Here is a 16,599-nt window from a genome sequence, read left to right on the forward strand (position 1 = left end):
TCACTACCCTTTTATAAACTGGCCTCTAACACTGCTGAGACTGAGCTGATGGAGGAAGGTGGGTTCAGTTTAGGAAGGACTCCTAAGGCCCGTGACCAAGATGAGCAACTTTCTACATATGAGACATAACCCCCCAAAGCCACAGAGTATCCCAGACACCCTCGTTCAGAAATTTAATCACAACAAATAAGAGACAGGGAAAAGAACATTACATCTTGATATTTAATATTGATCTCACTGTAATGATGCTTTTGATGATTCTTAATAATGTATGCTCTACTCTAAATGGGATTAATGCACATAATCGAGAACCTTCAGATTTCAGCTGCATTTTTACCCAGACTCTGAGGCATCAGAGATAAATGAAATTCTCAGACTCTCTTGTGCTTTCAGACTGAAGACACAGATTAAAATAGTTCTTAATCTCACCTTGAATGTTTGAGTTGATTTCCTTTTCACACTTTTCATTTTATTTGGCTGAAATTGGAACTCTAAAATCCTGTTGTAAATATGCCTTGTGGCAATCACATTCCATTTCCTAGAAGGGTTCTTTAGTAACAGGCTTTCGCATAGAATGAATCCATCTTTCTGTAAGTAACAGTGGTTTACAGTTTGAACCATCTTAAAAAGAAAATGTGTTAGAATATAAGTTCTGAAATAGAAATATTATATAAACTATTATTTACATGGAGACACCATGAGCATGAATTTGCTTACTAGACTACAACAACAGCGATGCTCTCTGGAGACTTTAAAAGATACAGGGTTGTATCCTCCTCCATAGATAGCCCTGGCCTTCTAGTATTTTAGGGTTATTACAGTTGTCCTTCCCCATTCCTTAACATTAGGCTGTTCCTTTAAATACAGTCTTCAACATCTCAGATTCTTAAATATTTTAAGAAAAACACATTATTAAACAAGTAAGATTATATTTAAAATAAGCCAATATATTGTCTCATATATCGGTAACAAAAAAATAAATTAATAAAAATTGCAAACCCCGTGTGTGTGTGTGCGCACGCGCGCTAATTAAAGGGAATGTTTTTGTTTTTGAATTTTGGAGAAACACTTACTAGTAAAGACAATTCATTAAATATTACCCTACTATGAGACCCCTCCCCAAATTTGTAGGGTTTGAGGACCAAACCATCACTAAATTACTACAGGGCAATATCAACTGCCAGGCTTCCTTAAGGTTGTAGCATAGTTTGAACTTTTATCTACAGAGTTGTATATATATCCCAGAAAGTTCATGTAAAAGAGAGGAGAGACAATGAACTTATCTGAAAATATGTATGCATACAAACAAACAAAAATATGCCAACCAAGAAAGAAGGCCACATTCTTTTTTTTTTTTTTTTTTCCCTGCAAATGTTGAGGGGGGTTGGGATGAGTAGAATGAGCAGAGATAGGTGGGTGATCCTGGGAGTTTTAGTGGGAAAGACTTCTTCCTGGGAGTGAAAGTGGATGGATGAAGGTTAGATGGCCTTTGATTATATTCTGAATCGCAGTGGCTAAAATTGTTTCTCAATATTCTCAGGCATATTGTATTGTGATTCTTGTTTGTGATTTTTGCAACATGAAGCAAAAACAGTTCTTATATCTGGAAAACAACATACAAATCCCAGGATTCTAGATGTCTTTTGAGATTGTGACAAAGTATTTAAATGCTATTTAATGATGATTTTAAAAATAAACAGATGAAGGTAAACACAACCCCCTCTTTGTGGCATTCTTGCTGACATCAGTGGTGAAGCAACCTGCAATTTTATTCTCATGTTTTGTCTGAATGGGACATTTCTTTCTCAAATTCTGCTCCTGTTTCCATGATGTAAGAATTACTTTTCTTGTTTCATCATGCTTTTAAAAGCTTCAGTTTAAATAATAGGGCAGAATGAGCATTACCAAGGAGTGGACTGGTTGCCTTTATTCTGCCTGAAAATATTTTTATGAAGATTTGATATATGCACGCAATATAAACTTTTTACGGACGGTTGCATTTTTAATTACTGTTCCATTGAGATAGAACTTCCAGTTTAATTTGCTGCAAGGTATTTGTATCAAAAGACTAGTCAGCCCTCTAGGGAGATATCATTTTAAAGTGAATTCCTTTCAGTATGTGGGTCTCTGGAGTACAATAAATATTACAGTATTAAAGTACTTGTAGAAAGCTAAAAACAGTCTCTGTGGGATTCTTTCTTGATAAATGCAGTGAGTGAAAAAAAAAAAATACCACAGTGGTAAGTGTTACGTATAAAAGAGACTCCTTTGTCATTTACTGAATAAATGGCTATATTGCAACCACTGACTTCACAGTATTAATGAAATAATTATTTTTCTTGAACTTGCAGAAAACAGCTGGAGTGTTTTTCTCATGCTCTTATCCTAAATAAGATACTTCACTGTGCCTGTATGTGCTTGCTTCTTATACTGTATTATCAAGGATCTGGTGATTATATGGTTTTTACAAGTGCCACATTGAGCCAGAACAATGGAGAGGCTTGGAGAAGCTGGAGCTGAACTTTTGATAGCAATGGGAATATATTTTAATTACTGGGTAGCCATTGGCATTGAAGCCTCAGAGATACTTTAGGGTGTCAAATAAATGTCTGTGGAAGTATTCATCTCAGCTCAGTGTGTATTTGATGGAAATCTCCCTGTTTAAATCTCAAAGAGAATTCAAAATTCCTGTTCAAAGTTGATTCTGGCCCACCCAAAGTCTGGGATCTGTCGTTATTCTTACAAATATTTCAGTTGGCATCAAATTCATTCTTTTTCTTACTTCTGTTTCTCTTAGAGGGGTCAAGATTCTTCTCCTTTGTTTAAAAGAAGTTTACCATGTTGCTAAAATTGTGATAAATATGAAAATCCAAAAAGTATAATAGACTTTCTTTAGTGAATGATGCATTTATTAGAAAGCCAAAGGAAACAGGTGATTTTTGGCCCTCAACTAATTGAATTAAAACTCTACCCTTTTTAATGGCAGAGAGATTGCCACCCAAGGTTCTTTCCTTCTGGTTTATGTTGCTTTGGTAATCTGTATTAAAACACTTTGCCCATCATAAATGTTGAATGAGCCAGTAGGAGGGAAAAAAGTAAAATATGTCATTTCTTATTGGTATTCAAGACAACTGGTAAAATACCCAGAAACATGTACAGAAGTCCCAATAAGACTTGCTGGAAGACCTTTAATATCCTTCTCATAGAATTTTGTTCAAGTAGAGCTAATTATTGGAAACTATTGGTTGTGTCCTTCCTAAAATGCTATACAAAGAAGATAAGTTAAATGGATGTAATTAAGGGAGATGACACTGAAACATTTTATTCTCACAGCTTTTGTAGAGCAAGTGTTAGAAACTGAAGAGGACTTGCTAACTGAGATCACTTTTTTAAATGTTTTATAGTGTCCTGATTCAGCATGTAAGCAGGATTTATTGGCCTACCTTCAACGAATTGCCTTGTATTGCCATCAGCTTAATATCTGCAGCAAGGTGAAGGCAGAAGTACAGAATCTGGGAGGAGAGCTCATTGTATCAGGGGTAAGCTGGGGCATGGGCTTCACTATTTAAGTTCCCACTGTTGTGCTTCAAGGCGAGAATTCTTGGCAACAGTACTGCTAAAAACACCCAACTACAGTGATTCATAGGGAGGTAGTTTTAAAATAAATGTTATCACCATTATTGCAGAACTTACAATAACTCACAAAGAGCAATTTGATTTTCCAATTACCCTATGTTTATACTAGCCTTGTAAAATCTCCATTCTTCACAAGGAAACTAATTTCATAGTCTGCAAACTTATTGCCAAGCTGTGACTATTATAATTATTTGGGGCTTTTGCATATTTACTCATTGTGAGTCTACATGCCTTTGTTAGTCCTAGTAATTTTTATTCTTTATTCACGAGCCAGCCTCTCTATGTGTGGATTGTGTTCACATGTTAGAGATGATAAAAACAATGGAAATTCATTCATCAGGTTCCAATGCATACTAGGTTAACAATAACCCTTAAAAGCCACAATATTCAAATTTAACACAGGTTGATGTGCTGTTGCCAAAAACTAACATAGTTGTCAAACACTAACAATTATATAATTTTTTTTTACTCAATCACTGAAGTGTTTCCTTTCTCATGAAAATATGAGTATCTGGTTCATTCCACCAAATTCAAAGAAATAAGAAGTTCAGTGAATAGAAGGATCATGATTTCTTGGCAAGATTTTCAAATGTATGTGTTGAGGTTCTTCATCTTGGCTTCTTCTCCTCCCTCACTCAGTGCCTCTCTTTTAACAAAAGTTGCCATCTATTATTGTAAACTATTTCCAATTCTGAAGTGTGGCTCTACCACCTTTAGTTCTTTTCCCAGTCAACCATGGTGCTGCCTTATGAAGTGTGGCATTACCAGGAACAGAACCTTATCAACATAGGGAATGCCTTGTGAAAATCATGCTGGTTGCAAAGCTCAATTTTTCTCTAAGCCATTTTCAAAAATTCATCAATTTGACCATTTGACAAAAAAAATATGTGGATAAATCATTCTTGAACCCAGAGGTTTCAGTTCCTATATTATTTAGCTTGCGAAAGCATAGCTGGGAAAAGAGCTGATCTGGCTTGCATGGAGATGCCATCTGCAAAGCCTGGTCCATGCAATCCCACCTAGAGCCCAATCAATTGGATATTTTGTGCCTCTTTCCAAAGCAGTCACCTCCTTGCATTTCCAAAACGATCCTGCTTCAACATTCTTCAACAACCAAGTGCAATCTGTCTTGCAATGTGTCTTTTCTGCCAAGTTGGTAACTACCAAGATTCTCTCTGCCAAGAAGTGATCAAAACATTGCATCTCCCTTGCTTCCTTTCTTATCTTCAGCCTCGATGGTATAGTTTCTCATACCATTCAGCGGTCATGTCCATCTGTATATAGCATCCGTGGAACTGAGTGCTTTTTGTTTAGCTTGCCTTGTGTGCTTTCATTTGTCACTTTCCTAATCTTATTATTTACATGGATGCGCAAAGCATCTTTGTGGATCTCAGACTCCACAGCTTCATCTGGACAGTATTTTCCTGGCAGAGTTGTTCTCCATCATCCTCTCAGTATCCATTGTTCATCACTGCCTCCAGAGCTTCATTTTCATTGTCTTTTCCTCATCAAGGTGTAGTCCAAACCATCACTGGCTTTTATCACTCGCACTGTTGGCATTTGCAGAGGTGTTTGCAGTTGAGAACACCGTCAAGAAGCCTACTTCCTTCTTTGAGTCTTATTGGCGAAGAGCAGAAATCCTTGCATGGGAGAAGGCTTCTTTGGAGGAATGTTACACAACTTTATAATTCTGAGTCAAATGCATTATAAAGGTTTGCTGTGTATTGCTCGATGACGAGCCCACTCTTGGCCTCCTCATGATTTTTTTCAAGCTTGATTGCTATTTGGTGCCATGCCTGCATCTGTGGTCTGCTGTCTCTGCCACTTCTGCCTCCACCTTATTCTTCATTCTCCTTCACTGCTGGCTAATGGAGAAAAAAAGTCAACATGTTTATTTTGCAAAATAGCCACAAATGGCTGCCTTCAAAGTTTTGAAAGCATCAAGAATGTGAGACCCCATACACACAAACTTTCATCGATTTTGCCAAGAAAATGCACCCATGCTTTGGGCTCCATTTATTCTGTTGTCTGGCCTGATGAAGTTGTTATATTTTTGAGAAGCAACTAAAATATAAAGCACAATAAAAAAAATAGAGATACTTAAATCTTTCATGTTTTTCCCCTCTGTTTATGTACCTGGGATCAAAGCTGTGGATTCTTCTCTGAAATACCTAAAAGCCCCCAGGAAAATGCATTTGTTAGAAGATAAACTTTCTCCTCATACAGGAGAGATTTGGATAGTTTATTTTCATTTTGCCAAGAAAAAATAATGTGAATTTCAAAATGCAAAGCCATTGTTTGTAGTCTTGTGCTGACATTATGTATAGATGTTTTTAAAAAGTCTATGTGCACAATTAGATACCATGTCAGCAGGTGATGTTTTAGGTGATTCTGTAGGTAGGCACTGGAAAAGGCCTCTTCTGTGTTAGCTCTAGAAAAGTCACTAGGTCATGGAGGACAATGGGAGCAAATGCTCTTCATGAGTCATGATGGGGAATTAAAGAAATAAAGCAATTTAAGATGTACACCAGCATATGTTCATTCACACAACTGCTGTCTAAGAAGCACCATTAGTTTTCTGGCTGGCAACCAATTTTTTAAACTCGTTGGCTTAAACCTTTCTCAACAGCCAAATGGTGCCATTCTTATTAAATCTCAAAGTAGAAGATGCATTTGGGAGCCAACTCAGCTCAGCTGGGTTGCTAAGCAGGTAATGGAAGCGTGGGAAAAAAAAAAAAAAAAAACAATTTAAAAACGAGAAGAGGGATAAAAAAGTTAGAGTGAAAATAGAGAATATTAACATCCAGAAAATGAAATAGTCTCTTAGTTTATAAACTGGCCTTGTTTGCTCAGTTTCGTGTTTGCTTAGTTTCATGTTTGCTTATTAAATCTTGTAAGTCAGGTTACATGCATTTTGGGGAAAGAAATGTTGAAAGAAGAAAAGAAAGAGAGCGGGAAGAGGGGAAGGTAGGAGGGAAGAGGCATGAAAGAGGGAAGAAGAGGAAACAAAGGAAAGAGAAACTTAATCATATCATATCATAATTTTTTTAGTACAGGTAATAGCTACTAAATTTGAGTGTTGTATTCATCATGGGAGAAAAGTTGAACCAACGTGTTCCAAGTATGTAAATATATTTTGAATACAAATAAGTTCTAATGCCATAATACATTTCTCATGTTTTTTTATTAATTTTTATTCACTAGGTTTCAGAGGATTTAATGGGTTCTTTGAAATTTAAAAGCAAAGATGGACACATAGTTCTGGAGAAATAAGACCCATTCTAAAACCTCAGATTATCTCCACCTACCCAAAGATTTATATTCTGTTGTGTTATTCTGAAAATGATTAGAAACACTACTGTAGGATTTTAGAATATAGAATGCTGAACATCAAGCATCCTAATAAAACGGAAAAATCCACTTTTTTGGGGTTCAAATATAGCAGGAGCTTCATTATAACATGAAGCCAGAACACAAGAGCAGTAACTCTGCTTAGGGCAAGAATTTGATGTTCAGGTCAGAAATGGAGGGACATTGGTATGACTTAGAGCTGACTCCACAAGAAAATGCTAGAAATTTAATACATTTTTTTGCATATGCGTCTTTTTTTTTTTTTCTTCAAAACTGTTTTTATTGATATTTTAGACAGATTCAAAGGGAGGAGAAAGAGAGAGAAACATCAATGTGAGAGAGAAACATTAATTGGTTGCCTCTATATGCGCCCAACCAGGGATCAAACCCAAAATCTGGGTATGGACCCTGACCAGGAATCCAACTGGTGACCATTCAGTGGATGGGGTGATGGCCAACCAATGAGCTGCAGTGATTAGGGCTGCAGGCCTTTTTATTATTATTATTATTATTATTATTATTATTATATTAACAAATATAGCAACAGTTTGGAGGTGAGGAACATTAGTTCCCTAGGTCCTCAATCTGCTGGAGTGGAGCCGTAACCTAATCCCGCTGGACTGAGTAACTTGCCTTAATGCACAGTCTTGTTTTTTGCCTTTTAAATCTGAATCCATTGTAACTGAGTTATGGAGAGAAGTTTGACAAGGCAAGCAAGTATAATTTGTGACACTGGTAGGGTTTGAATTGGAAAAGATAAAATTAGAGAAGAAGGGGTCAATTGCAGTCATTCTTACTGCCTATGTTTCACATCATTAAAAAAAATAGGCTCAGTTAAAATGAACATGGATATGTATGGTGATAAAAAATATTCATAAAAATACTGAATAATAATCAGATTAATCTTACCTAACATTGGCATGTAATCAAAGATATGTATGTGGATCTGCACACATTTATACACAGCAGATACACTTGATTTGACATGTACTCCCTTACCCTCAGAAAAAGCAGTAATCAAGAACCGGACACATGGGTGACAAGTGGCATGTCTGATCCAGTACAATTCAGGGAAAAGAAAATTGGTGTATTTATATAATTTCATATATAATATATTACATATATATGTAAAAATTGTGGTTTGTTCAGATGAGAATTGCATTTTATTTTAAAAGTTCTGTTTTTCCTCTATAAAATGTTTTGAATTAGGATGAAACAGTCATTTGAAATAAGCATTGCACCTATTTATGTAGACCTGTACTTTAAGCAACTCTTTTTGGAGAGTCTCCTTTTTATATATTCTGCTTCTGTCTATTGTCAATTTTTTATCATCACTACTGATGAAAGTGTAGGAGTAATGGGAAAAAAATCTAAATTTCCAACTATTTCCATTTGGGTCTGGAGTGCATTTTTGTGCTTCATTTGAACAAAAGGCTATGTGTTTAAGGGATTTACAGCAGTTCCAAAGAATTGTGTCCAGATCTTTCAGAGAGTAGTCCATTAAGTATTTGGGTTAAAGGACTTTTTCTGACCTAGGGTGACTAGGAGAGTCCAGATCTAAAGGGAGTAAGATAAAAACAAAGTTCAGATTACAAGTGTGGATAGAGGACTAGTGGAGATACTCAGTCAAATATCTATCATGTGCAGAATGGCACATATTTTGCTAGTAAGATGGGTTGTTGCATAATTCCATCTTCCTCCCAAAAGTCTATCCCCCTAATCTGTTATGATAGTAAAACTAGGACCATTTAAATTCTGATTTGTGCATCAAGTCTTCCTTAGTTACATTCATATCAGTGTACCTGTCTTTAATATTTGCACAAGCCAACTTATGCAAACCTTCAGAGAAAATAACCCTTAAGTGGTTTTTCAGTGCCAATTCATTCTCCCATTGTTATAAAAGTGGCATTGAACAAACTCAAGGTATTATTTTTGGAAGAAATGGGAAATAGGAAATCTTATAAGGAAAGTAAAAGTCTCCATGGGTGTCAGTCATCATTGGAAGCTTTGTGTCTATTGCATCACACCTGTGTAGGTATCACCCTGAATAGTCTTGTGCTCTGTTCTAAGACATGGCTTTTCAGTTAAATACTCTATGACAGTGACCCTACATTTACCAATATGATCCATTCTCTTCATTGAAAAAAAAAAGTCAGTTATTCACTGATGGAGTTAAACCAGAGGGCTATCTTACTGAATTGTTTGATGTGCAACAACAAACAAAAGAAAGACTTTATAGTCAAATGCTCTCATCCCCAAAATAAGAAATCAGACTCTCTTTTGTCAAGACTGGGATGTGAACCAAGCAAATAACTCTTTTCCCCTTAATTGGAGAGAGAGATGAATTGGCCTAAGTCAGATCTACTCTGTGGATTGATTGGGTTGCATCCCCTGAACTTATGGGCTGAGGAGTTTTATTTTAGTTTAAGGGCATTTATTACTTGTAAGAGTAGAAAGAGTTAGTGGCTTTAAGAAGACATTTTTGCCTGAGATATCTCAATGCTATTACCTGTCATTCAGTCAAAGAACTTTCATCCCTTTTGATTTTAGTATTTTAAAGCTATGAAAAACCACTAAATTAAAATAAGGAAAGCAAATAATTCACACCTTAATATATTGCCACTTAATGCCTTAGGTGTCACTTAATATTCTGAGAATTATTTGGCAGCCAATGAATGATAATATTTTGTGAAAGCTTGAAAATTAGACACATGGGAGTATGATACCTACATGAGGGACAATGATTGCATATATCTTTTAATATCTGAAACACAGGCAACCCTATTTAAGAAGAACTGGTTTATAACATTTTCCCATAAGACATGATTCTCATTTTGAAATATTGTCTTCATGTGATCATTGTTGAATTTTATTCTAAGATGTTAATATGTCTTAATCATTAATGTCTGTGGTAGTGTCTTTGGAGCTACTTCTTCCCCCTTTTTAACTAATTTTGAATATGTGAGAGAAAATCCCTTCAATTGGACCAATTATGGGAATCTAAAGTGTTGAGCAAATACCTTTATTTAGAAACAGTATCTGCAATTCAGTTCTTGTTTTTTGGTGTTTCTGTATACACTTGGACTTATCAGCCCTAGTCAAGAAATACATTATTTTGAATTAAATCCATTGTAATTTTTTTTTTAACTTGGACATGCCTCAAGAATTCCTGGACTGAAAGTAGTTGAAGAAAAAGAAGATAATATGTAAACAAGTTGATATAAAAATAAATAAGAATAAAAGAAAAGATAAACTTTAAAACCATATACTAAATATTATCTGGGGATTTCATTATTGATTTTGCACAATTTTTCATTACCTCAGATAATGCAAAAAAATGAAAGAAATAAAGAGACACCAGAGTCAAGCAGAAACAGAATGTTTTTGTTCTTTACTGGATTTTATAAAATTTTGAAAATATTTTTCTAGAGAAAGAGCAGTATTTCCACATGTTGTTCCTAAGTTCTAATGACAAACTAACAACTAGAACTTCAGAGAGTGGTATTTATTTTTAGTTTGCATAAGGGTATTTTCTAATTAATCGAAATAACATTTCCGTTGCATTCCAACTATGTAAAAAGCATAGTGCTAAATATCATTTGGGTAAGGGCATTCAGAGTCCTTTATCTCGCGTTGGTGGTATACTGGTGAGCATGGCTGCCTTCCAGAGTCCTTTATCTCTAATAGCAAATAATTTTCTTAAAAGATAAACGTTTCTGTCCATTGTGCTTTGATTAGATTGTGTATGCTATTGTTTATTTTTTTCTTTATTTATTCTTGTCTTACTGTTCAATATTCTCAGCCAGAAGATCAGGGTATCTGTTGATAGCTATCTCTGTACTCGCTGTGTTTCTTGGTTTACAACATTCTACCAAAAGAAAAGGGGGGAGGGGCAACTTACTATCATCTACATTCTACCCCTACAGATTCTTTTGTCAAATGCTTTCTTCAGCTTAATTCAAATGATTTATAAAATATGGCTTTGATCATAACCTGTAGCAAAAGAATATGTGCCATGTTATTGCCCATGTATCTTACAAATAAAAGTGACTTCGGGATGGGCACTGTGGAGTTTTCTTAGTTCAGATATATTTATTGCTTCAGAGGACATTGTCTTACTCTATTTTGAACATTTTTCTTCTGGCTAATAAATGCATTTCAAGTATGTTATACTAAATCCTATTTTCTTGAAGGCAAGCTTTCATAATTTAGACTTTAATCTTTTCTTTCATTATTAATACCATATCTTACTTGATTGCTTTTCTCTGAATACCTTCCTCTGTGCTGATGCCTTGCTGATAATGAACTTGACTTCCTGGAACTCGGTCTAGATGTTCTGTCAAATCCGCACAACTTCTCTCTTGACCCCTTTCATCCATTTCCTTTTACAAATCTATTTTGCAACTGAGCGAGAATAATATCCTGGAGAAGTTCCAGTCATCATCTTCTAAGAATCATGTACTCTTTTAAGCCTAAGGGTCTGTATATGAGACAGTATCATAGAAAAAAACCTCAAAACATAAGCTTTTTATCTAAGAACTCCTGATTCAGATCTGTTGCTATCAAAATTAGATTCTCCCTTGCTGTTTCTCTTCAATAACATTTTGTTCCAATTGCATGCCAACTGCCTGATTATGTCTTCCATGGTGAATTATTTGTAAATACATCCGCAGCTCATTCTTTCAGAGTGTACAAATTATTCCACCTGACTTTTCTCAATCCTTTTCACTAAAAGGATTAATAAATAACTTTTTTCAACAAGCAAAAATTTGAAATCAACCTTACATCTCTCTGGTCAGAGTTAAATTATAATCATGACTTTAGTAATAGGGTCTCTTGGCTGAAATCTTGCAATTACTTCATATTTTGTCTTGAAGGGCTAAGTCATCCATTTCTATAATGCTATAAAAAGTATGCATCAAATCCATAGTTGCTGCAAGACTTAGTTTTCATATACAGTGTCAAGAAGCTAGATCCTAAGAATAGTTGGAAATGATCTGATCCTGGCATTGCATTGTGTGTCAAAGAAAGCTTTGTTATTTTAACTAATCTAACTAAAGACATCAAATTCAATCATATTAAAAAGTCAGCACAGTTCACCACTCTGCATCCTTTTGATGCAGCCTAGTTTTGCATTGGGTTCCTGAAGTCATGTTCCATTTCCAAATAAACAGCAGATAAATAATGAGAAATAATAGATTATAATCTAGTTCCAGCTTGTTTTAATATTTACAACATGTAACTCCATTTTTTTTTTTTCTATTAGTTTAATTAACATAGAGGGGAGTGTACCTTCTTTGTTAGGTAGTAAAAATCTTAAGGTGTTTATTGGAAGAATGGGCAAGTGCATGATTATTCTTAAAATATTGAGCTTTAATGAATTCTATACAATGGCAAAATTAAGAAATGCCAAATTTTAAAAACCAAATGGACTTGTTATAAAGCATAAAAAAGCAAGGATAAGCCAACTAGTTAATGATCCATTATGTAAAAACTGGAAGACAATAAGACTTCCTAGGGCCATTAATTAGGAAATCTCCTGCACCAAAAACTGTCGAATATAGAATTTGAATTTAGACTTGGAATTATTAAAAATAAAAATAGAACAATGAAAACATAAGCAGAGTATTATTACTTTCTCTAATAAGTGCAGAAAAAGTCAAACATAGGACAATTTTATTCTTCTCATATGCCAGATTTTTTTTCTTTTCTATTGTCTTTAATGCTCTTAGAATATTTTTTAAATGTCTTTAAAATTTGCTTTGAAGTAAAAGATGAGAGTAATGTTGCCAAATCTGTAAATTAGATTGAATTTAGTAGCTTCTGTGTTTCAAAATACTCGCTCAGTTTTGCTTAATTTTAAATTGTGATTACCTAATTCACTTATGTATTTAGTCAGTTAAGAATGACAGAACTAGAAATAGAGCTAGATTGGCTGAAAACTTAAAATAATTCGAAATTGGGAATCTTGTTTATCTGCGTACAGAAATGGCCATTTAGGCTTTACTCACTTATTATGCCATGAATTACAGCTATTATTTAAATTTTTTTTTACTAAAATATTTTCTGTGGAAAGAGATCTGGCTTCCATGTGGATAGTTTCTGGACCTGCGTACTCTTCAATATTGCCCCTTCCTTTTGTTTTGTCATAATACCCAATTGACAACTTGGAGTAGTTCACATTTTAAATTTCTGAATCTTCATATGAAAAAATAAATAAAACATAGTTCTCTCCACATTATTCTTCCACGTTAGCAGATGTCCAAAAAAAAAATCATTCAGAGTAAACAAAGCTATAACTATATGACCATAGCACAACAGCATTTGACAGAAATGTTTGGTCACTTAGCATCATTGAGTCAATTAAACTTGACCTCTGAGTCCAGCAGTGCAGGGGATTTTCATGAGTATAAAAATCTTGCTGTTTGATTTTTCTCCAGTTTTGAGGTGGGCTCTCATGATCCCCTTTAGATGTATGTCATATTCAGTATACATGGAAAAATTTAGTCAAGACTGTAATATTTTATGTCAAAGGTAACATTTTTAGAGGTGGAATCTTACAGGTAGAAATAGGCATTAGTTATTGCCTTATCTTTGAAACTGTGCTTGCCCCGCAATCCACCCCTTGGGTACAAAAAGGAAGAGTAAAAAGAGTTGCAGTTTTCGCAACAATGAATGTCTTAGTTCTTTGGTGATTCCAATGAAAGAGGTAAGTATCCCTTTAGTGACATTACTGGCTAGAGGTGTGAAGACCTGGGGCCTTGACGAAGATCACACAGCAGGGCAATGGAACTTCCAAGAAAGACATCTGAGATGTCCCATGTCCTGTTCCAGGCTTTAAAAGCTGCAGCCCTTGCTTTCTCTCTTGGTGATCGTCAGTGCTTTAAACGGGGGATTCTTCCCCTTTGAACCCACTGCAGTTGCCCCGCTAATGCCTGATGAGGCAGGTTGCTTCTTCATCCTCCTTTTCCCAGGTGGTCCATTGACCTGTTCAAGAGAATCAATGAGGAATCCTAATGACCGGGCTGCTTAATATCACAGAGGCCCACCCATCTCTTTCAGCACTGAATTCGAATTCCTTCGTATGACTCTTTCTCCCCATTACCCACTCCCTCTTCCACCTCCCTAATCCCTTCCCAATAGGGTACGTTTTATTTATTTTTCTCTTGCTCGCTCTCTCACGCTCTCTTTTCTGTATCTCTCGGAAATCAGACAGGAGTTCAGAGCACTTTCACTACCTTTTATGAGGTAGATTGTGATGTCATAGATGGGGGCAGGGCTAGTCAACTTTCTACCCACCTCCCAACCTGTGCTGAGGGAGCTCCGATCGGGAGTGGAAGCAGTGATTCCTCCATGGTGAGTAACTTTGCTTTCTAATCTAATCTGTCTCACTGTAAACATTACTTTTGAAAGCAGGAAAATGGGGTTGCAAGGAGGTAACAAGGTGACTACTCAAGCGTCTTATTATTAACCAACTTTGGAGAAAGGGTCTACTTGTTCATTCTCTAGATAGGTGAAGACCTCTACGGCTCAAATTTACTCTTCAAGTGTGATCTAAACTTGAGAAATGAAAACAGTATTTTTATTCCTCTATTTCTCAATCTTTCTTCCCATTGGGACTGAAAGCCATTGCATATGAGGAATGAATTTGTTCTGTGGTCCTTCAGGGAGTTTGTCTAAGGAAGGCTGGTGAGGAGAATTTGTTCTTCATTTGAAAGATTTCTGGATCACAGAATATCCTTTATTGATATTTGCTCAGAGAATCAGTCTGCTCTTCTCAAATTGTGGGGTAAAACTGTGAAGAAACTGATACATAAGAATTGCCAACAATTCTGGCTTTTGCTATAAACAAGTGAAAATATTTCTAATGCAAAGACAAAAATATTTATTTGAAAAAAAGGAGTCACCATTCTCACAGGATTAGGGGAACAGCCAAATTTGCTACCTTTTTTTAAATTGTTGATGCATGTAATGATACTACTGATGCTGTCTGGTAGGATTTCTTGGTAGTTAAGAGCTGTGGAAAGCTGCTGTCCTTTGTTTCATAGGGGTTTCTGTTACTGATTAGTTCTTGTATATGCCTTAGTGTATACAAAGAAAAGATCGGGTGGAGTGAGCATTTTTCTCCACCTCCCTTGTTTGCTTCTGTGTACCTATTAAAACTGTCAAGATGTCAGCTGCTATAAAAAAGGGCAAAGTAAGTTCTTAGAGGTGAATACATCTGTAAGAGATGTTCGGCATCAGAGTGGGTGTTTTTGAAAGGATTAACATCAAAACGGGAGGCCCTCATGAGGTGGGATAAGAGCATCCTTGTGTGGCTTATGAGTATTATGAAATGTTAAGAAGGTATCATTTATTTTTTTAAAAGTATAACACATCCGGAGTTAATTGGCTAAGTGTGGATATTGGTGTTAAAGAAGTAAGGGCAGTTTCAAAGGAGGAGTCTTTGCTAATCAATAGCTTTCCTAGTATGGGTAGATCTCCTCCTCCTTCCTAACTTATACACTTTAACAGCTCAAAAGCACCAGTGGTTCTCAACCTTCCTAATGCCGCAACCCTTTAATATAGTTCCTCATGTTGTGGTGACCCACAACCATCAAATTATTTCTGTTGCTACTACATAACTATAATTTTTCTACTGTTATGTCTTAGGCAACCCCTGTGAAAGGGTCATTAGACCCCCAAAGGGGTCGCAACCCACAGCTTGAGAACTGATGGACTAGAGCATGTACTAGAGCTGATACTGCCCTTTTGTTACCTGGGGTAGAATCGTGTGGCAATTACTGAAGTAATTTCCCACCTAAGCTTTCTAACCCGACGTGACTGTAATGGTGGTGACTTCAAGTACAAAACGGAAAAATAGAGCCATGACTGGCCGATAGGAGGATTTGGGTGATAATCACCTGCACTTGGCTTAGTATTGCAGTGTGGGTCAAGTCATATATGTTGGGTGTCAAAGTCATACATGTTGGGTGCTCCCTCTCAAGTCTCTGGCCTACCTTCCATTAAAAATGCTAGACCCCTGAAACACCAATGCAAGTCAACTTTCAGTGCCAGAAAAATCTGATGTTGAATCATAGCTCAAGTGTTTAATGTCTTTTATCAACCTTCACACAGCTGCCAGGTAAGAAATGCTCATATTTTACATACCCTTGGAATACAATCATCTTTAAACTTCGTGAGTTGGGAACAGTTGTGTCACACACTTGTGTGAACTGAGAGAGTCTACTGTGGAATGTGTTGTGTGTGCCCTTGTGTATCCATGTGCATGTCATGTACAGTGGCATTCAGTGTTGAATTCATTTTGTATATATTGAAGCTATCACTTAAAAACACATAAATTGTGCCCAAAAGGAAACAGCGAAGTATAACAGAAGTTGAATAATTTGGGATCTGAACACTGGTCTTATTGTTTTCATTGCCTAATAAGGGAACAATGTAAATTACTTAGGTCTTTTGGGCCTTTATTTTCTCATCTGTAAAATGAGCATAGATAATCTAATGGATATATCTTATTCTAAAGTATTTCTGCTCTAGAAATCTATGGTTTTATTACTATATATATATTATTTTTTTTAATCCTTGCCCAAGGACATTTTTGCTTTATTATAT

The 16,599-nt window shown here is 35.8% G+C and overlaps 1 protein-coding gene across 1 annotated transcript in view; it reads left to right on the top strand.

Annotated features, from left to right (window-relative positions):
* The window catches only part of CTNNA2 (catenin alpha 2), a 97,119-nt gene that overhangs the window by 58,373 nt on the left and 22,147 nt on the right, over nucleotides 1-16,599 (top strand). The window contains exon 8 of the mRNA XM_036263050.1: nucleotides 3,405-3,539. Within this exon, the coding sequence (XP_036118943.1) occupies nucleotides 3,405-3,539 (135 nt within the window). The remainder of the gene's footprint in view (nucleotides 1-3,404; nucleotides 3,540-16,599) is intronic.

This window comes from Molossus molossus, unplaced genomic scaffold, assembly GCF_014108415.1.
Source record: "Molossus molossus isolate mMolMol1 unplaced genomic scaffold, mMolMol1.p scaffold_m16_p_15, whole genome shotgun sequence".
In the NCBI taxonomy this organism is placed as follows: Eukaryota; Metazoa; Chordata; class Mammalia; order Chiroptera; family Molossidae; genus Molossus; species Molossus molossus.